Below are 15,519 nucleotides of genomic sequence, written 5' to 3'. Positions count from 1 at the left end.
AAGAACGGGTGCTTGTTTCTGCGTGATCTATAACGGCATATTGTACCCTTAAAATAGCTTTTCTCTTCTGTATTGTACAGGACACTTAATTGTAACGAAACGGCCGATCCCCCTGTCCACCTCGCCCGTCATCCCCTGATCTATCCCGTCCGTGATCCCAACCGGCCCATGAGCCGCATCCCCCTCCTCATCTCTGATCCAGCCCTATCCGAAAACCCCTCTCCCCCCCTCCCCTTCCCCTCCCCTTCCCCTCCACCTCCCCCACGCCGATCGCCATGCCCTCCCCCGCCCAGCGCCGCCCCCGCCCCGCCTTCACCCTCGCCACCCCGCTCGCGGCCGTCCGCCACGCCCGCCGCGCGACGTCGCGGCGCCCACCGCGCTGCGCGCTCCCCCCGAACCGCCCGCCATCGCACCTGCGCCCCTCCGAAGGCGTGTACAGCGAGGAGGACTGGCTAGTGCGCTCGCGCATACGGCGCTCTCCGCAGCAGGCGGCGCAGACGAAGGTCGTCGTGTGCGGCGGCGGCTCGTTCGGCACGGCCATGGCCAACCTGCTGGCGCGGAACGGCTACCCCGTCTCGCTCCTCGTGCGCAAGGCCTGGGTCAGCGACGAGATCAACATGGAGCACCGCAACCCCAAGTACCTGTCCGAGTACCTGCTGCCGGACAACCTCACGGCCACCACGGACCCCGCCGCCGCCTTCCGCGATGCCAAGCTCTGCGTGCACGCCGTCCCCGTCCAGGTCTCGCGCGAGTTCGTCACCGGCATCGCCCCCTTCGTCCCGCCCCACCTCCCCGTCCTGTGCACGTCCAAGGGGCTCGAGATCTCCCGCCTCGAGCTCATGTGCGACTTGCTCCCCACCATTCTGGGGACCGAGCGCAAGTACGCCTATTTGTCCGGCCCGTCCTTCGCCAAGGAGATCATCCAGGGCCTGCCCACCGCCGTCGTCGTCGCGTCGGCCGACCACACCTTTGCAAACAGCCTCTGCGACATGCTCTCGTCCCCGTCGTTTATGGTCTTCACATCGACGGACACCGTCGGCCTGGAGGTCGCTGGCGCCATCAAGAACGTCATCGCCATTGCCGCGGGCATGAGCGACGGCCTGGGCCTGGGCACCAACTCCATGGCCGCCCTCGTCACGCGGGGCTGCAGCGAGATGCGCCGCATCGCCATTGCCCAGGGCGCGTCGCCTGTCACGCTGGCGGGGCTCAGCGGCGTGGGCGACACCTTTTTGACCTGCTTTGGACCGCTGAGTAGGAACCGCACCGTGGGCGTGCGCCTGGGCAGGGGTGAGAAGCTCGAGGATATTCTGAGCACGTCCATGCAGATTGCAGAGGGCGTCGCCACGGCAAAGGCCCTCGTCAAATGGCTGGGGGGCGGCGAGGAGAACTCCCCCATGGCTATTCGCGCAAGTCTCAAGTATCCCATTTTGTACGGCGTCGCAGCCATACTGGATGGCAAGATCACCCCCAGGGAAGGCCTTCATATGCTGCTGGCAATGCCGCCCCGGCCAGAAGATTGAGAATCCGCTCGCGCCGGGTGGTCACGAGCTATGGAATAGGCTGATATCACCTTTTCAGGGGACAGACACAAAGACGCGGGGTGAGAAAACAGTTGCCGTTCCGTCTATGCCGTGCGAGTACCAACACCCTGGCTATCCCCAGCTGCTGATTTTCCTATGCGGCGGATACCGTGATCCGGGTCAACTTGACACGACAAAGGATCGCACTGAGGATGCACCTAGCCTAAAAAAACAGCTAGTATCTGCACACCGCCCGCGCGGCTCAAACATGTACTAGTATGGCAGAGCATGAGTGTCTAGCCATCGAGCTCCTTCAATGCGATTTCAACTACATGACAAAATTTTGAGACGTCTTCGAGGGTGTGAATCCGGGGGTCCAAACAAACGCGCAAAGAAGATTCTACCTGCAGCTCCTCTTTGTGGGCGACTCGGGAGCCATGCGACCCGACGTCAATGAAGGTATTGTGCTTGCGCAATTGTTCAGCTAGGGCGGCTTCGTCAGCATCGTCGACAGTAAAGGTGGCGCAAGGGATCCTCAGCGTCATGGCATTTCCGTACACCTTGAGCCGAGGGTTCGAGCTCAATTCCAAATATAGCTTCGCTCCGAGCTGTTCTCCACGTGCTATCAAGTCGCTGTCCATGTTCCGCTCATGTTCTCGCAAGGCCGTTGCCACAGCCGTTCCGACCGCCAATGGTGGTAAGCCAACCTCAAATCGCTCAGGGACTGAAGCCCAGTTAGAAACATCTCTCGCTAACTTGACCTTGAGCTTGCCCATGTAAAACTGCTCAAACGTATCCTCCCCGCCCAAAACTGGCGGCAATCGCTGAAGCCTCTCCATTCGCCCGTACAGAAACGTTGAACCCCGCGGGGCGCCTATCGCTCCGCAGTCGACAAGCAAGAAATCACATCGCAGTTGCTGGACATTCACCTTTCCCCAGGGTAGAGAATGCGTCGCATCAACGGCAACAGGAATCCCGCACCCCGTCGCAAACTCCATAAACTCATTCAACGGGTTAAATGAACCGAAGACTGGACACGCGTGCTGAAAGACAATCAGCCGCGTGTTACCCGAAACCATCCCTGCAAACTCTCCAAACGCGAATTCCCCGCCCTCCGTCATATCTGGGCGAAACACCTTGAGCTTGAACCCCCACTTCCTCGCCGCAACACGCCACGGGATTACCATATGATCGCTCTCCATCGCCGACAGCAACACCTGGTCGCCCTTTTTTAGCGTGCTTCCAAACGAGTGGGCGAGCACGCTGGCCGCCGCATACGCCGACGACGCAAACATAACCTCCCTACGGTCCCTCGCGCCCACCGACCTCGCTACTTGCGTGCGCGAATCCTCCATCAGCTCCGACGCGTGCCGGCCCAGCGTGTGCGCGCAGCTGCCGCGGTGCAACGCCCCGTTCGCGCGCGTGTACACGTCGCGGATGGCGGCGATCACGGGCGCGGCGATGTGCCGCGCACCTTGAGAGGACAGGTGCAGCGCTGGTGAGCTGGAGGTGGTGGTGGTTGCCGCGCAGGCGCGGGGTCGGGGTCGGTAGAGAAGCCTGTGTTTTCGGCATGTGCGGGGTAAGAGAATGGGGGCGTGGAAGAGGAGAGACGAGGACATGTTTCTGGCGGTGAGGACGACGCAGTGCTGCCAATTGGGTGTAGTAAGAGGAACGAGAAGCCAGTGTTCGTTCAGCGTATCCCACCCGTTGTGCTTGGTGAGTAGAATGGGATGAGGTGCAGGCGAGTTTTAGGTGAAATTTCTGAGCCTGGCGTTGTGGCTTTGTTATTGGAAGAGCACTGTTACAGAGGCGTTTTGTATGCAAAATTTCTATGCAAGTTCTTATATAATCGCAGCAGCGTGATCGGGCTCAAGTCTCTGAGGTTTATATCATCTTTCGCGTCATCACGTTGTGACAAAACTCCCATGCTTCTCAGGTAGACCATCTAGATGACATACTCCTCTTCATACAGTAGGAGATGGGAGAGAGGCAGTAGAAACGATTAAATCGGCTACCCGACAAGCGTGCCCATGAGATTTTTTTTTTTTTCCGCTGCCCTCTGCTTCCAGAGGCTGAAACGCTTCTTCCTATTTCAATAAAGCGAACCGCAGCTCACAGTTCAAGAGCGCAAGCAGTTCTTCCGCATGATGCGGTATGACCGTGTATCCACATGATCTAGTATGCCAGCAAAAACTGTTTCGATGCTAAGATTACATCAATGAGAAGAGCTATTTTACGTACGCATCTTGCAGCTACTGTATGGTTTGTGGATTCGAGACATGCGTTGCAGGAAAACGATATTTGTAGCATACGCAACGTCGATATTGTAATCTTTTTGTTGAGGGTCCTACACACTTCTTCTGCTACTGCCCCAGGCGTTGGCTTGGTGAGGAAGACTGGAGGTCTACGGCATCAGTGATCGTATTAAGGCCCCACATTTGCAAAAAAAAAGAAAACAGCCTTCCCGCCTTCCGTTCTCTGCTACTAATTACTCTTTACTCCCGAAGTGGGCAAATCTGGCGTATGCCCTGCCCACCAGTTTTCTCAGTCGATGGGAAAATAGACAACCAACGAAATATCTCTGTGCAAACTATGCCCTGGACTGTGCGTTCCATTTCTCTCGTGTTCTGCTTTTGTCGATAGTGAATCGGGCCTTACTTCGGCGACGGAGTCGTAGGCGACGAGGGAGTCACCTTCTTTTTCAAATTTCTCATCAAGGATTTATGCCTTTTGCCAAACAAGGAAGAAGGAGAAGACACAACAGAGTCTTCAAAATCATCCAAGCCCTGAATGTCCCCGTCCTGAACAGACACCACGTTAAGACTCTTTAGGTCCATATCGAAGTCTGCCTTCGACTTTGATGACAGTGCCGCGGATCTTCTTTTCTTGTCTTCACCGATGAGGCCAAGTCTCTTGGAGAACTTCCTCACTGGTGCAAGCCTCTTCTCTCTCCCTTGGGAAATTGCACTCAAGAATTTGTTCATGGTGTTTTTCTTCTGTCCTTCAAAACTACGTATACGTCCTGGAGCAGTCGTGTGCCCAGGCCGCAGAGAGCTAACTTTCTCTGTCAACTTGTTTTCCTGGCCTGTGGACTTTCGTTTCGATTGGATTACTTTTAAGAGCCTTCCTGACTGCTCTTCCTCAGTAATTGATTTTGACAAGAAAGGAGAAAACACTGCCGAATCATCGTCCGTATCGCTGGCGTACATTGCCATATCCGTATCTGGCATACAAAAATCATTGGACTGCTCACCATTGTTCTCCGATTCCCTGCCTTCACGCGAGCTTGTATGAGATGTTCTCTTCGCGTGCGACTCAGAAGCAAAAGTCTTGTAACGTTCAGGATGAATAAACGAGTCAAACCAGTTCACTGCTACGACAGCCATGTAGGCTACCTTCCAATACCTTTTAACATCAGAGCTATACTTGAACCTCACGCGTTCCCGAGAGGCTAGAGATAGCAATCCTGACCTGCTGAAACGAAAACTGTTACTGGGTTCTTGCCTTAGCAAAGCCGCAGAGACTCGTCCGTGAGCCCCAACTTTGTTTGATTCCTTTGGCTTGTGGCTTTCAAGCCAGGGATGCACCAAACATCCTAACGGACTCAATCTCTTTTTCGGTTCATTGCAAAGCAGCGCTCTAACAAAAGAACGAGACAGTTCGCTGTACATTCTCCACTCTGGCTCCGGAAAGGACAGTGTTACTCCTTCCATTAGTTGAGGAAGGATATCCATATTTTCATTGATGGGAAGAGCACCACATATTACGTTGTAGCAAAGCATCCCCAAGGCCCAGATGTCAACCTTTTCTGTGTACGCCTCTCTTCTCGCGATTTCAGGCGCAATGAATTCCGGGGTTCCTATCACAGTGGACATCACCATTTGATTAGCCCTATGCCCAGCCACGCTTGAAAGGCTTGACAGGCCAAAGTCTGCAATTTTCACGTGAAGTGGGGGCTTCCTACTCTTGCATAGCACATTCTCAGGTTTTAGATCTCTGTGGACTATGCCCATGTCATGAAGATACAGAATACCATCGATGAGCTCTCGCATGAATTGGGCAATATCTTCCTCGTCAAACCTCACACCGTCTTCTATTGCATCGTACAGCATCCCTCCTTCTAGGTATTCCATAACAATGTGAATGTGCATCGAAGTTTCGAAAACATCATACGTTTTCACAATGTTTGGGTGATTAACTTTCTTGATAATCGCAACTTCTGTTCCGAAAATTTTGGCGTAGGCTTCATCCTTTTTCATCGTTTTAATCGCCTTCGGTTCTCCGGTATGGATGCACTTTCCGAGGCGAACCTGTGCGAAACCACCCTCCCCAATCAATGGTCCGATAGTGTAATGGTTTTCAATTCGTCTCACGGACGCGTACTTCAGTGCTTTAACCCAAGTAGTGCAGTCCTCTTCTGTCTTTGCGTGTAAGATGAGGTTGTTTTGATCAAAATCTGAAGCCGCCTCTCCATCTGCAAGAGATTTGAGAACTATGGCGAAGTATGTTTTGCCCAGTCGTTCAATTTCAGATCCCTGGATGTTAATGTGCTACGAAGCTTCTACAGACTATGGGTTAAACGAAAGAAGAGATCAGCGGATACAAGTCAGTACGAGGATAGAATATGAATATCACCTTTCCGTCGAAAGAAAATAATAACTTACCTCGTAAAAATGCTTTGAAAAAATTGCACCGTCGAGGGCGTACCATCGTTTTCGGCGCAGCGCCAATGTCTTTCCTTTCTTTTTCGCCCGGCGGAGATACCCGCTTGTGCAGCCCTGATGAGAATATTTTCCGTCTGCATCATTTGAACCAGTGTTTGACATTGTTGACAATCGCTTTATGAACAGGAGAAAACTCTTCGAATTTCTCAGAAGGGAATAGAGACTTTATGTGAGCGACTGAGAAGCAGTATTGCTATGGATAAGCTGCGAATCTGCAGACCCCGAAAACGCCTGGCATCTGAAGCCCTCACACACCTCTATTACTGTGGCGTTAAGGATGACGAATTGGTGCTCTTTCTTTTAATACTCACAAGCAGTGCCAACGAAACTCAGCATGTAAGACCAAGCATTGTCAACGGAATTTCTATTATCACGGATGAAACCCGCCCAACGCGGAACGGGGGATACCATTCTCGAAAGTCGAATGGGTTGCCTAAAAAGAATTGCATGGCATTTTTTGGGTTGCTCCTTGTCACCTGGACTTCTGACCAATATGTGCTTATGACTTCTTTCACTCCAGCATAGACAACACGAAATCAACATATTTACCCCTGTGTGAAGACTCCTAGCAGTCTTTGCGTCTTGAAGAATTTGCGAGGCAACAGCTTCAAACAAAGTTATGAAAGAGCACAAGAAATAGGCTGCACCGACAGATGCACATGCTGTATCAGATATATGTATTTCGGGGCTAACGGATGTTTTTCTCTCTACTACAGTATGTAGGCGGACCGTGTCAATCGCTCATGGAAATAAATACTGCAGTCCTCAACGTATGTTACGGTATAGACAAATCAAAACTCACAATAAGGTTACTGTAATCCACACAGGACTCTGGTGAACAAACCGGAAACCAGAATCCAGAGATTATTACCAAGGACTTGATTCTTTTCCAAATCCCAAGGAGGTTAACAAGTCATGTAGATGTGGATGAGGGCCGTCATCGAACAGCCGCTGCAGTGCATCCCTAAGAAACACAATTCGTCGCCGCAGACTCACAGAAGACGACTTGAGAAGATCGAAGAAAACATCTCCCGAGTTCCTGCCCATCCCTGTACAGTCCTCGATGGTGATTGAGAGTTGCTTCTCGACGTTAATGACAATGTCAAAGCCCTCGGTCATGACCCCCAAGATACTCTTATGACGGCTCTCTAATAGACATCTGTGCGTGCAGTCGTTAAGGTATTGAACATGAGAATCTTTGAGTTCCCAGATAGTTCTAGCTGTGTCCCATGACGTTTGAAATGCGGTCCAAGTGGACCCCAACACCTGCTCCGTTTGAAAGCCACCGAAGACGCTGACGAAATGTTCTGCTTGCCAGCAAAAGTCCCATAGGGCTGATCCGACTTTTTTGTCTGATGAAAACCTCGCGTGGGGACTTCTTCGTAGGGCGCTATTTCTCCTTGATGTCATGAAAAGTGAGCGAAGACTCCGCTTTGCCCGAAGTATCCTTAACAGTAAGTTGAAAATCTTGGAGTACATAGCAAGTACTTTCTGTGAAAAAAGCAAATCCAGTGGATAGTCCACGTTGTATTGGACTTCTACGGCTGTTCCCCACAACGAAACCTTTCTTGATCCCTCGTCTTCGACAGCGTCTAGGGACAAACAGTTGGTGTGTGCTTTGGCATCTTTGCTGTAGAGGTTTAGAGCCATGCGAAGGCAACGGTTTAGATGCACTTGATCCCGCAGTGATCTAATTCCAGGTCCGGCACTCCCATAAAACGTCAAAGCAGCGTGCGTTCTTCGTTCGATATAGCTCTCATCTTCTTCTGAGAGTCGAGATGCCGCATCGATTTGCTCTACTAGAATGGTCGCAAAATCACCGGCCCCCAGGAGAATATGAGCCCGTAGATTTCCAAAGTGCTCGAAAATTCGGAGGTCTTCTACGTAAAATGAAAGCACTTTCTTCTGCACTTCATCGTCACTGAACCTGAGAGGCGATAGCAAGCGCTTCGCATATTCTGATATAGCTAGAGGGAGACTCTCAGAGTTTGTTGAGGCTGTGGAGTGCTCAACGTTCTGATTCGCTTCACCATCGGAATCTGACAGCGTTGAGAACATGCTGGGACGGTCGCTCTTGGGTTGACAGAGCGATTGAGTGGACGGAAGAACAAACATTTTCCCTTTCATCGCTCTGTCTTCTTTTTCAACTCTGCAGTGGGTATCTTCACGATCACGTAAGCCGACTGTGGGAATCGATGTGTCAGCGCGGCCCTTGCCGTTGATAGAGGAATCAGAAAACTGCACTTGCATGGAATGTACTGAAAAGGGCTCCAACCGTGCCACGTTTTCTTCTCGTACAGTTGGTTGAGACAAGGTCAGGTGTTGATTGCGGGGCGCGTGGTTTTCGTCGGACCTTGTGCATCTGTCACTTCGAATGACTTGCTTCACTAGCTTGCTCGAGCGGCCTGCTCTTAACACGAAGAGAGCCTCGTCAATTTCAAGGACCTTAGGGACGATTGCTGCTGGTCTCTGGGAACGGGAGACATGGCTCTGTCCCCCCGGATGGAAAAGTGTTTCAGATGCGGTCATTTGCGATCCAAGGTGGTATCCAAAGAACTCACTTGAGACATCACGTTGAACGGATCTCCCCATTCCCCAGTCAGTAATACTCTCTGCGTAAGGGCCCATGGCCTTGAAAAACAGTTCTTGATAGACCCTGTTCTTTGCGTATTGAAATCTAGAGTCGTAGAGCGTGTCTAGTATGGCACACGCAGAGCGATTTGTTTTCTCCACATCTTTGAGAAGGTCTGCAAGACAGACTAAACTGGCCAAGAACGACTCTCCGACTTCTAGCAAGAGCCAGGGCCGACTTTGTCTCAGTTTCCCCCCCGTATAGGCGCTCTGGAAAAGTGCGCTGAAGTATTGCTGAGAAATCTCAAACGCAAATTCAACTACGGCTTCGAGAACTCTACCGTTTGGGTTTCCAACGTAAGCCTCCGCAAAAGTCAATACATCTTGATACGCATCTCCGCAGATTGCAGCTCGGGTCGTGAGATCATATATCTCCCCTTTGCAGGGCTTCTGATGAAGAAGAAACTCCCGGACTTTGCTTCTCCTAGCCTTCGCCTGTTGTCTCTGTACGTAAGCGCTCTTGTTCTCATTTCCTAATCCCATCGCACCAAAGCCGCTCGACAAATCCATGGGGTCATTGGCCAGGAGAGAGCCAGTTAGACACTTGTTGAGGACATGTTCCAACAAGGAGTGTTCATGCTGCGCAGCACGTTCTTTGAGTCTCGAAGGTCCGATTAAGGCCTCCCCAACTAGCTCGACATTCTGGCTTTTGGGATTTGAGGCGCCTTTGTGTGTGTTTTTTGTTAAGTTCGCATCTGTATCGCAATCCACGACCGATGACTCATCCCATGCCAGGTACCGCCCGTTCGCCTTCAATCTCGACCGCAGCCATCTCTTGTGTTGTCCCAACGCAAATCTGGCAGCGTTGGCAAGACAGTCAGCATTGCTAATGTCAAGTTGAGATGTAAGGAAAATGCTTCGCGACCGTGTCCCTTCCATTTTCTCAATGTGATCGACGTGGTAAGCAGCTGGGAATCCAGATTGACGCCCCTTTCGAAACGCGAAGAAAGAATTAAGTGGCTCGTCGAGAGAGGGTTCGCAGAATGGTGAGATTATGGAAGAAGATTTGCGGGATTTCGTATTGCCGCATTGCAACAGAACGATTAACGGAGAATCATCACAACCCGACGTGAGGTTGCGCAGTCTATTCGCATCTGGTGCCCGGCCGTTGAGGTGCAGCTCTGCGACGGCATCCAAAACCTGTGGGCGTGATGAAGCTTGCTCATCGGCATGACCGGCGCGGAACAAACCCGTAAGGTCGAGAAGGATTGTGTATGCTGCGACCCATTTACCTTCGGTCAGTTGAGATAGTAGAGCCTGGGCCGAAAAATCATCGGGATTCTTGAAATCCATCGGCAAGAGCGGAAAGAAGGGCGCTCAAACGCGGCGCGATAAATTCTTGCTCAAGTGCTTGCGGTTCTTGCTCGCTGGGCGATACTTTCTTGTCCAACGAAAGGAGAAAAAACACAAGACCTCGACATTTGTGCAGGTCTGCTAAACTTGCGTACCGACTTGTGCGTAGCAGTGATTCTGCCGCCTTTACTGAACAAGGAGCACAACAACCTCAGAAGCGCAGGGCTCCCTTTGCCACAAGTCTTCTTCGTTCATGCGCTCGCGTGCTTCGCCGATTAGGAGATAGCAATGCTCCGAAGCCTGTTCAGCGTAGTGACAGCGTTAAAGTGTCTCTACAGTGTTCGCAAATGGAATTGTCCCTTTTACCTTATGTACGTATCGGAAGTAGCCTGCTAAATGGAGGCGATGCGCTTGTCAGTTGCAAAAGATATGTCCAGACTGCAATTGGCGGGAATAATTTAAATCCGGTCTATTGTAATGGCAAGCTGTCCCATTTTTTTTTACACTGCGTCGCTTTTCCTTCCTGTTCGGATTATCCAATACGGTACGGGAAACTGTAGGGGTCGGATTATCAACCCTCACTCTTCACTCGTGTGGATCGTGATCCGAAGCAGCAAGGGAGAGCGAACTGTGCGTTTCTATCCGAAACAGGAGGCGAACTGGGGAAATGGTGCCTGGCGGAAGTAGTTCGTCTTCGAAGCTGTGGTAGAAAAGCACTTGGGATATGCCGAACGAATGCCGCAGAAGTGACTGTTCGACAAAATAGGAAGTCGGCATCAAAACTACAGAAGAGCCCACTACGAATATTAGTGTACGTCAGGAAGCTCGTGAAAAATCCCCATGGGTCACCGTGCCGTATCTTCCATGAGCCCGATGACACCCAGTATAGTTGCATTGTGTGAGAGGTGTTCCATATGTGACTCGAACTGGTCTATAGTCGTTAGCACCACATCTCCATGCGGCGTCATCTATTCTTGCGTTTCCTCTGCTCCTGTTTTCACCTTAAACCCAATGACTTCATTGAGTTCCCCTCTGGCGCTACCCATCCCCAAACTACTGAGTATAAGAGCTGGGACGAGGTAGAGCAGCGCCGGCTGCGCCACATGCGTCGTGAGATTTGCAACAAAGCAGCTCAACAACCCCGCCCCATACGCCGCGACAGCCGCAACGAAATACGGGCTATCCCCTTCGCTCGCTCCCTTTTTGACCTGCACTAGCGCGGAATCCATAGCTTGCGCCAGGCTCACGAAGATTCCAGGAATGCAAACATCTCCAAGCCCCAAGATGGCGTACGGGTACTTGACTGTCGAGCTCGCAACATCTGCAACGTCCCGCGGAAACAGCAGCTTGCCCGGCGAATCAATCTGGGTGGCGACGGAAACCATCACCTCCGACCCGAACACCCAAAAGATGTCGTAAAAGAAGAGCCCGCAGAGCAGGCCGGCTGCCACAACAAACGAGTCTGGTCGAACGAGGCTGACTACCCTCGCACAAATGCCAAGCGCAATCATGTTCGAGAACACAAACGTGGGCTCGACGTGCGACAAGTACGCGACGGTAGTGGCGATGGCCGCAACGGATGCCAACGCGGGGCCCAAAGATAGGCGGGCGGGCTCAATGTTGTCACCTTCCGCAGTCGGCAGTGGACTGTTCTGTTGCCACAGGACGAGGTCCTGCAGGCCGGCCAAGGACAAGGCAGAATGAAACACGGGGTCCAAGGCTTCCTTCAGACAGAGTGTGCCCGCAAAAGTGGTGAGGCCATTGAATATGGCGCCGATGTTGACGGTGGTGTACTTCAAAAGCAGGTAACTTCCAAACAAAAAGGTGGAGGCTGCAAAAGGGGCGGCGATAGCCTGTGTCTTTGAAATGGGCTGGGACTGAAAGGGCTCCAACGGGGCGCGGCGGCAGCCGATGATCAAGGCGGCGACGGCGGTGGTGGTGAAGTAGGTCAAGTCTCCGGCGACGCCCGAGTGGGGGAAGATGAACGGGAGGGCCTGGGCGGCGACAAGGGCAACGTAGAAGGGTAAGGTGCCGTTGATTCCGCGTGGATCGTTAGCGGGTGAGGGGGGCGGGGCGCCTGGCGGACGGTCGGGTCCTGACGAGGGCGACAGGCCGGTGGCATGGGGGGTGTCGCGGCGACGGATGGTTGGGTGGCGAGGGCGGCGCGCGACGTGACGAAGACGGTGGGGGAGTCTCGCGGAGGTGAAAGAGGTTGGGGCGGGGCTGGGGAGAATGGAAGTGGAGGTGAGCGGATGGGACGCAAGCCATGCCACTGGACGTGGGCGTGCTGCATACATGGTGGGGCTTCGGACGGTGGAAGTTTGGGTGCGAGTGGGAGGCTGAGGTGGTGGTGTGGGAATGGGATAGCGGGCGGGAACAGGGGTGGGAACAGGGGTGATGCAGGTGATTTTGTTGATGGCGTTGACTGTGTGAGACGAGGTGCCGACGGCCGGGTCCCGTGGAGAGCAGGATGGTCGATGGCGGGGCCGATCTCGAAAGAGGCTATGGATAGCGGACATGAGCGCGGAGTTGCGCTGCGTGTCAAGATCTCCATTCCGCCTCCGTGCTGTATTGAATCCAATCAATGTATGGCAAGTGGGCAAATGAAAACGCAGAGAATTTGTAGACTTGATATCTTGGGAATTGTATCTTGGGCATCAGTGTGTCACCCGGTGTTTGGTCGCGGCTAGCAGAGATGTTCTTACGGAGCAATTGCTACATTCAAGGCAACGGAGAAAGCAATAAGTATGGTATTTGGCGCGGCAATGATGCGAAAACTTGATGCGAAAACTTGATGCGAAAACTTGATGCGAAAACTTGATGCGAAAAGCTACCCCAGTTGCGGTCCCGGTTTCCATCTGGGCGGAATACAATACTCTGGCAAGATGAATATTTCTTCATGTCCTGGGGTATGTGCTCTCAAGAGCTGGTCATTCTAGCACCCTACTTATTTACTGTATCAAAGGCTATTACAGAGGCGGATACGAACGCATACTACAGATTTCAATCGTTCAAATTGGGGGAAAACAAAGGGCATCCCTTGCCGGGATACTCGAACAACTGAGTGAAACAATTTTGCTCCCTTGCACAGGAGACTGGATTCAGCGCAATACCGTACCCCCAAGGGTACTACAAAAACTGGATCAAAGAAAGATGTAAGGTGCAGTATTCAGTATGATAAGGTACACCTATTAGGTTAAACCAATTTATTGAGAATTGTAACAACCAGGGAGAACCCGAAAAAAAAGAAAAAACTGGAAATGTGCTCATGTCGTATCATACTGTACAAGGCTCTAAGTTGCCCCGTGGAATTGCTGGCCACCTGTGCACCACAACCACCAATTCGGGAGATAACGGATGACACGGTACCTTCGACACTACCCTTGGTACCCGTACCTCTTGTATTCCATATAGTGCCAGCGTCAAAATCTAGAAGCTCTCCCAACGAGGGAAGATTACCTCTCCTTTTTTGTTCAACACTCCACGCTTCACAAAGGCCTTGTTCTTCATCGAGCGGCACCGAGCGCGGGTTGAGGATAACAACTCACAAATCTCATGGTGGCCGACGTCGCCTTCCTTCCTCCGGCCGCGCTACCGGGGCACCAGCGGAACCGAGCCTCCATCGCCCCGCGGGGAACGGCGAAACGAAAAGCCACTGTATTCGCACGCACCGCCATCCAGTCTCCCGGATGCCTCGTCAACCGCGACGACTTCCCCATCCTCGCGCAGCAGGTCAACGACCGCCCGCTGGTCTACCTGGACTCTGCGGCCACCTCTCAAAAGCCGCTCGTCGTCATTGACGCGCTCACGGGCTACTACGACAGCCTCAACTCCAACGTCCACCGCGGCGCGCACACACTCGCCGCGCGCGCCACGGACGCGTACGAGCGCACGCGCGACCTGGTGGCGGACCTGATCCGCGCCCCGTCGCGCGACGAGGTCGTCTTCACGCGCAACGCCACCGAGAGCATCAACCTGGTCGCCGCGGCGTGGGGCGCCGCCAACCTCCGCCGCGGCGACCGCATCGTCGTGTCCGTCATGGAGCACCACGCAAACCTCGTCCCGTGGCAGATGGTTGCCGCCCAGGTCGGCGCGGAGGTCGTCCCCGTCCCGCTCACGTCCGACGAGCAGTACGATCTCGCCGCGCTCGACCGCATCCTGGCCGAGGGCAACGTCAAGCTGGTCGCGTGCTCGCACGTGTCCAACGTGCTCGCGTGCATCAACCCGGTCGCCGAGATCGCGCGCGCGGCCCACGCGGCCGGCGCCATCGTCCTCGTGGACGCGTGCCAGTCCGTGCCGCACATGCCCGTGGACGTGGGCGCCATCGGGTGCGACTTCTTCGTCGCGTCGGCGCACAAGATGTGCGGCCCGACCGGCGTCGGCTTCCTGTGGGGGAGGAGGGCCCTGCTGGAGCAGATGCCCCCGTACATGGGCGGCGGCGAGATGATCGCCGACGTCTTTCTGGACCACTCGACGTACGCCGAGCTGCCGCACAAGTTCGAGGCCGGCACGCCCGCGATCGGCGAGATCGTCGCCTTCGGCGCCGCCATCGAGTACCTACAGGGGCTCGGCATGGAGCGCGTGCACGCATACGAGACGGAGCTTGCCGAGTACCTGTACGAGCGGCTGACAGCGTTGAAGGAGGTGCGCGTGTACGGGCCGCGCGGCCCGCGCGCAGCCCTGTGCGCGTTCAACGTCGACGGCGTGCACAGCAGCGACTTGGCGACTATGCTCGACTTGGAGGGCGTCGCCGTGCGCTCCGGGCACCACTGCGCGCAGCCGCTGCATCGCGAACTGGGCGTCGCGTCGTCGGCGAGGGCGAGCTTGTACGTTTATAACACGAGGGAGGAGGTGGACGTATTTATCGAGGCGCTCAAGGAGGCGGTGGCGCTGCTGGGCGGGACACTGACGGCGGCGACATGAAGGCGCGCCTACACGTAAACGGGGAGAGTGGGGGAGAACGGGCGCGACGCACGGTGGCCGAGCTGGAGCTTGCCGAGCTGGAGCTTGCTCGCGTTGAAGATTGAGGTAGCTCGAGGACGCGTACCACTGGGAGGAGATACAGTACATGCTCATGTCATGTCATGTCAATCGTGAAACTCAGCGTGTGTACACGTGTATATACGCCAATCAACTTGATCCAAAATCTCGCACTCTCCCGTACACCCAACCACCGCCACACACCTGTAGCTTTCGAGCCGTGTACACGTGTCGTCTCTACCACTCATTCATCGCCTCGTTCAAACAAATCCCTCCCCTCGCAGGGTGAACTAAGAAACCCATGTCGGCACCACGCCACTTCGTCTCCCTCCTCCTCTCCCCAAGCCGACCCCCCCCCCCCCCAAAACAAA

The 15,519-nt window shown here is 53.8% G+C and overlaps 9 protein-coding genes; 3 read left to right on the top strand and 6 right to left on the bottom strand.

Moving 5' to 3' along the window:
- Nucleotide 1: 1 nt before the first annotated feature.
- On the top strand, nt 2-68 carry CHC_T00000658001 (hypothetical protein; the record flags this gene model as incomplete). XM_005710324.1 is given in 2 exon segments in its annotated part: nt 2-52; nt 53-68. A coding segment is annotated over 1 exon segment (51 nt), but the record flags the coding sequence as incomplete, so codon positions are not given.
- A 207-nt stretch (nt 69-275) lies between these two features.
- CHC_T00008461001 (Glycerol-3-phosphate dehydrogenase) lies at nt 276-1,520 on the top strand. The gene is made up of 2 exons (XM_005710323.1): nt 276-1,358; nt 1,386-1,520. The coding sequence occupies exons 1-2, from the start codon at nt 276-278 to the stop codon at nt 1,518-1,520; spliced, it is 1,218 nt and encodes a 405-aa protein (XP_005710380.1).
- A 296-nt stretch (nt 1,521-1,816) lies between these two features.
- Nucleotides 1,817-2,815, bottom strand: CHC_T00000657001 (hypothetical protein). Its single transcript, XM_005710322.1, has one exon. The coding sequence runs from the start codon at nt 2,813-2,815 to the stop codon at nt 1,817-1,819; it is 999 nt and encodes a 332-aa protein (XP_005710379.1).
- Nucleotides 2,816-4,174: 1,359 nt separating this feature from the next.
- CHC_T00008682001 (Serine/threonine protein kinase) lies at nt 4,175-6,346 on the bottom strand. The gene is made up of 2 exons (XM_005710321.1): nt 6,185-6,346; nt 4,175-6,070 (listed from the first exon to the last, which is right to left on the bottom strand). The coding sequence occupies exons 1-2, from the start codon at nt 6,344-6,346 to the stop codon at nt 4,175-4,177; spliced, it is 2,058 nt and encodes a 685-aa protein (XP_005710378.1).
- A 539-nt stretch (nt 6,347-6,885) lies between these two features.
- On the bottom strand, nt 6,886-8,302 carry CHC_T00000656001 (hypothetical protein). XM_005710320.1 is given in 2 exon segments: nt 6,886-7,111; nt 7,112-8,302. The coding sequence occupies 1 exon segment, from the start codon at nt 8,300-8,302 to the stop codon at nt 7,112-7,114; it is 1,191 nt and encodes a 396-aa protein (XP_005710377.1). The 3' UTR covers nt 6,886-7,111.
- A 2,334-nt stretch (nt 8,303-10,636) lies between these two features.
- On the bottom strand, nt 10,637-12,465 carry CHC_T00000655001 (hypothetical protein). XM_005710319.1 is given in 2 exon segments: nt 10,637-11,136; nt 11,137-12,465. The coding sequence occupies 1 exon segment, from the start codon at nt 12,463-12,465 to the stop codon at nt 11,137-11,139; it is 1,329 nt and encodes a 442-aa protein (XP_005710376.1). The 3' UTR covers nt 10,637-11,136.
- A 1,518-nt stretch (nt 12,466-13,983) lies between these two features.
- On the bottom strand, nt 13,984-14,718 carry CHC_T00000654001 (hypothetical protein). The gene has a single exon (XM_005710318.1). The coding sequence runs from the start codon at nt 14,716-14,718 to the stop codon at nt 13,984-13,986; it is 735 nt and encodes a 244-aa protein (XP_005710375.1).
- Nucleotides 14,719-14,725: 7 nt separating this feature from the next.
- On the bottom strand, nt 14,726-15,244 carry CHC_T00000653001 (hypothetical protein). The gene has a single exon (XM_005710317.1). The coding sequence runs from the start codon at nt 15,242-15,244 to the stop codon at nt 14,726-14,728; it is 519 nt and encodes a 172-aa protein (XP_005710374.1).
- An 8-nt stretch (nt 15,245-15,252) lies between these two features.
- The window catches only part of CHC_T00000652001 (hypothetical protein), a 984-nt gene continuing 717 nt past the window's right edge, over nt 15,253-15,519 (top strand). Inside the window, exon 1 of the mRNA XM_005710316.1 lies at nt 15,253-15,519. This exon is cut by the window's right edge and continues 717 nt beyond it. Within this exon, the coding sequence (XP_005710373.1) occupies nt 15,253-15,519 (267 nt within the window).

The sequence above is a fragment of the Chondrus crispus genome, genomic scaffold (genome assembly GCF_000350225.1).
Source record: "Chondrus crispus Stackhouse genomic scaffold, scaffold_559, whole genome shotgun sequence".
NCBI lineage: Eukaryota > Rhodophyta > Florideophyceae > Gigartinales > Gigartinaceae > Chondrus > Chondrus crispus.
This window is presented reverse-complemented; position numbering and strand designations above follow the sequence as displayed.